The sequence below is a fragment of the Macrobrachium rosenbergii genome, chromosome 19, assembly GCF_040412425.1.
Source record: "Macrobrachium rosenbergii isolate ZJJX-2024 chromosome 19, ASM4041242v1, whole genome shotgun sequence".
NCBI classification, from domain to species: domain Eukaryota; kingdom Metazoa; phylum Arthropoda; class Malacostraca; order Decapoda; family Palaemonidae; genus Macrobrachium; species Macrobrachium rosenbergii.
The window spans coordinates 18,136,657-18,141,656 of NC_089759.1; the positions used below are offsets into that span (position 1 = coordinate 18,136,657).

General features: G+C 36.8%; 1 protein-coding gene across 1 annotated transcript in view; it reads right to left on the reverse strand.

Moving 5' to 3' along the window:
* The window catches only part of LOC136848668 (hemolymph clottable protein-like), a 34,782-nt gene that overhangs the window by 13,358 nt on the left and 16,424 nt on the right, over positions 1 to 5,000 (reverse strand). Inside the window, exons 19-25 of the mRNA XM_067121111.1 lie at positions 4,593 to 4,683; positions 4,325 to 4,440; positions 3,688 to 3,773; positions 2,284 to 2,461; positions 1,613 to 1,735; positions 519 to 616; positions 209 to 315 (exon numbers count right to left, since the gene is read on the reverse strand). Coding sequence (XP_066977212.1) covers positions 209 to 315; positions 519 to 616; positions 1,613 to 1,735; positions 2,284 to 2,461; positions 3,688 to 3,773; positions 4,325 to 4,440; positions 4,593 to 4,683 — 799 coding nt within the window. The remainder of the gene's footprint in view (positions 1 to 208; positions 316 to 518; positions 617 to 1,612; positions 1,736 to 2,283; positions 2,462 to 3,687; positions 3,774 to 4,324; positions 4,441 to 4,592; positions 4,684 to 5,000) is intronic.

The following is a 5,000-nucleotide window of genomic DNA, read 5'->3' on the forward strand; positions in this document are numbered from 1 at the left end:
AAAATATGTAGACTATTTAATAGAAATGACAAAAATAAGTGCCAACTTTGTACCGTAAACTTTAAATCCCCTTGCAATTGCATTTTTTGAACGATCTTGATGAATCTACTATTTTATTACAATTACAATGGTAATAGCACAACAATGGCTTTCTGAGGAATAATTAACCGACAAGTATCTGAGAGAGAGAGAGAGAGAAATTACTCACCGTAAGTCAGCGTGATAGTAACTGATTTTGTGCCCGAATTCTCAGGGTCGTAGAGCAAATGGATTTCCCATCTCTTGTTGGTGTTCACACTTTGGAAGTATTGACCCCTAAGAAATAAAACACGAACTGCATAAATATAAAGATAGTCACTCTATTCCCCACACAAGAACTGACGCTTGAAAATGAGTTATTCGGCTTAAAGAAATATTTATGTGACGTAGATATACCAAAAGCAAATTCTCGTCTTAATTGATCTCGACCATATGTTTGCAACACCAATAATTTTTTTTTTATTGCTCTTGTGTCTTACTTGAAGAGATTCCAGATGGTAAATGGATTGCGCTTGTCTCCTTTCCATTCCAACTCCACAGAAAGTCCTGCGACAGACGGTAAGACTTGGAAGTTGTCCTGAAAAAAGAAAATTTTTCATTTTCAGAATACTTCAATTTCCGTAAAACGTCTGAAATCTCTATATACTGGATGTGACAATTCTCTGAATTTAAGATACTCCGGTTATAAACAGACATTTTTAAATAGAGAAGCGGCTTTACTACAACTGCTGTTTTGACGTACTGAATAAATGCAAAGATTTAGTGCTTTATAGCTCAGTTGAAATCGTATTTTAATGCTACTTTTTCTCCTCTTAGTTTCAGAATTTAGTGCTAGATAAGAGAAAGGTGACCTGCAAATTAAGGAAGAATTGCGTTTATGGATAGAAGAATTTAGAGTTTTGAAGAAAACCGCAATAAAAATTGATTATAAAATAGCAAAATGCTGAAACTACTGGGCATAGTTAATGGGTTTGAGAAAGTTAGAGGTCTGATGTATAGCAGAAAAGAATATTATATTATTACTGAATGTTAGGCGAGGTCAGTGTGAATAATAATGCAAGAATTAAATTTATGTTTTTATGAATGGAGGAGTATAGAAGTTTAAGAAAATGGTTGTGAAAGGCCTTAAACTACCAAATTACTTAGAGAAAACGGTGCGAGGTTAATTATTATATATTTAAAAGCAGTATTAATTGTCCCAGAAATCAACTGACTGATCTATTAGTTCATCCAACTGACATCACATCCAGGGTGAATATCGGAAGAGAGAAACCGATCACTTACTACCGTAGGAGGGTGTTGCCGTCAGTGCACCTCATGTGGTGCACTGTAGGCATTACTTGAGGTTCTTTGCAGCAACCCCTTTCATTCTTTCTACTGTAAATCCGCCATAGTCTCTCTCTCCCGTCTCGCTCTCCACCTCCCCTAACATAGTCAACAGCGAGGTTTTCCTCCTGTTACTCCTTGAAAACCTCCTTTACTCTGGATTAACCTTTCAGCGCTGAGTGACCTCGTAGGTCCCAGCGCTAGGCCTCCGGCCTAAACCTTATATTCCTATGTTTCGATTACTCACGTGATAGAGGCAGTCTTCAAGCTTCTGAATGACCTTGTACACGTTCGTCTGGTAGCGGACGTTCGTTGGGAAACTTCCGTAAAGCACTGTGTAGGGTTTGTTATGTGCGTCCACCAGGTGAACCTGATTAGTCGGAAATGAGAAGAAATGAAGTATATTATTCGCAGCACATGAACGATGTATTGCACCCGTGAATGAGCAAATGAAAAGATATATTTATTGCTGAAAAAACCCAGATTTTGTGTATTCTACTCACTTGAAAATCTTGACTTGATGATAAATAAGTGATATTGCCTGGACTTGGTATTATTATTCATCATCAAGTATATATATATATATATATATATATATATATATATATATATATATATATATATATATATATATATTTAAAGATATATATATACATAGGTATATGTATATATACATACACACACACACATATATATATATATATATATATATATATATATATATATATATATATATATATATATATATATATATATATATATATATATATATATATATATATATATATATATATATATATATAATTGAAGATGAATAATATTACCAGACTCCGGCAATATTTACCCACGATTATCTCTTAGAACAGCAGCTAGAATTCACAAACTTCCCACTGAAAATGAACTCTGTTCAGACATTACCTTGTCGTCTGTGATGGGCTCCAGGGTGACTTGGACTTCCTTGACCGAGGGATTGAGGGTGAAATGCACTTGGAACGGCAGAAGGACAGACACGTCAGCCTTGGTCGTGACTCCCACGGCAAACTTATTGGACCAGGGGACCAGAGTCATGATTTCTACCAGGAACGACGAACTTGCGCTGCAGAAAAACCACAATGGGGTTAGGCAATGCGACTGAGTCTCAAGATATTAATTGGAAATGCTACTGAACAGAGGGGGATGCTTTGAGGTTAGGTATAGCTAATAAATCTTAGGGTTATGGTGAAAAAGGTTAGGGAATTTGGGGATTTTCTTAGGCTAGACAACACCACTGAATCTTAAATTATTCCTGGGAAATGATACCTAGTCCATGGAGATGCTCTGAAGTAATGCTCACAAGTCTTAACGTTATGGCGGGAATGCTATGATGATTTTGGGATGTTCTGAAGTTAGATGTTATCACAGAGCCTCAATATTCCTGGGAAAAACTACTGAACTCTTATGGATGCTTGGAGGTTAGGTATGCTTATGAGTTAATTGTCTGAAGATTTAGGGATGCTTGGGGGTTAGGTATGCATTAAAGTCTAAGGATTATTGACGAAAACGCCCTGAAGATTTTGGAATGCTTTGAGGTTAGGTATTGCTTATGAGTCTAATGACTGCAGTAGGAAACGTTCTGAAGGTTTGGGGATGCATTTAAGGTAAGGTAATGCTTATGAGTCTCAAGATTACTGTAGTAAATGCTCTGAAGGCTTGGGGATGCTTTTAGATAAGGTAATGCTTTTGAGCCTAAAGAATATGGTAGGAAACGCTCTGGAGATTGGAGATGCTGTGAAGTTAGACAATACCACTGGGCTTTTTAAGTTATTTCTGGAAAATACTTAACCCAAGGGGATGCTTTGAACTCAGGCGATGCTTATGATTCATAAATTTATGACAGGAATTTTCCGAAGCTTTGGAGGTGCTCTGAAGTTATGCAATACATATGATAATTAAATATATGTTAAGAAATGCTTCTGAATTTATGGGCTATTTCTGTCAAACTTAAGCCGGGCTGAGCCTGAGAACAATATAACAAGTAAAAGTGTGCTGAAGTTTCTTCGGCGCAATGGAGTTTTCTGTACAGCGTATAATGCTGTATGAAATTTTCAGCCACGGCCCATGAAACTCTTGGTGGCCTGTGTTGTTGGTACTTATAGCGTTGCCAGAAGTAAGATAATGGCTAAATTTAACCTTAAATAAAATAAAAACTACTAAGGCTCGAGAGCTGCAATTTGGTATGTTTGATGATTGGAGGGTGAATGAACAACATACCAATTTGCAGCCCTCTAGCCTCAGTAGTTTTGAAGTTCTTTACAGAAAACTAAAATTGTCATCATTACTCACTCGACAGTCACTTTAGCGCTGCTCTTTCCAAATGTCGCACCCGGAAGCTTGCTGACCTCGATCCACCAACCAGATTCAATGGTGTGCTGTGAATGATCAGAAATGTATGTCAGAAGAATTCATAACACTGGTTACAAAGTTCGACCATTATCATTACGAGTAATTTTATCTAATATTTTTTTTGTTTGAGATAGTACTACATGTTTAATATCTTATGTACTTAATAATAGTGGCTTATCAGACTAATTAGCAGCCATACTTTGCTTGATCTTTATAACATTTCCTTTGGGTACTGAGAGAACTGATCTTAGGTTTTTCCAAGATTAAAGAATTTGTTCACAACCGTCATTGGCAACAAGAGGGCTAACACTATGGTGTGTAGTGTCAAACACCAATGTATGTAAGTTACTGTGACAGGCAGACTGTATTATACAAAAAAAAAAAAAAAAGTCAATGCCAACTGCCATATGTAAAGACAGGAACGTAAAATACATAGGTGGAGTACCTTTTGTACAAATACTGATGTGAAATACTATCTGAATTTCATTTAAAACTGCTTTATGATAAGGAAGCCCTCAATACCAGCTGCATACTTGACAGCTTACCTGCCGTCTACAAAGTAACGTCAAATACTAACCCACACGACGAACGGCAGGCCTATGTCCGTAGGGAAAGTGACGAAGGCCTCACGATTTCTGGTGTAGTGCGGAGTGTTCAAGGCGCGCTGCGGCAAAGGCAGAAGCGCCCACTGGGCTGGGGAAGGCGAGAATAAACCATTTGATTAAATTTTTTATATAGGAATTTATAAACGATAACAGCAACTTAAGGAAGCCAAAAAAATTATCTTGAAGACTTAAGAAGACTTGTGTGATTTTTTTTTCTCAAACTTCTCTCCTGGTCATTACCTTCAGACCCCAAGACGAACAGCATATCCTTCTGGAAGTTGACGATTAAAGCGCTCTCCGGTCCTGTTACAGGCTGGAAACCAAGCTTCTCCTGTGACGAGAAACAAATTGGCGGGTGAGTAAGCTAGTCAAAGATCAGTCAGGTCTCTAGAATATTTTTATAAGTATCCATAACATAAAAAAAAGCACTCAACACTGAGATTTCGATTTGCTTAATTATAAGCTGGCTGATTTTTGATGACATTAAGGATGCAAGTGTTGATTTATCCAACAGTGAGCAAGTCTGAATTATGAATTTATTAAACAATACGCAGGCCATAATAATGAAGATTTTAAGTATTTGATTGTAAATAAACTCGGGAAATCTCAAGCTTAAATAGTACAAATTTAAGTGACAGTGAATGGAAA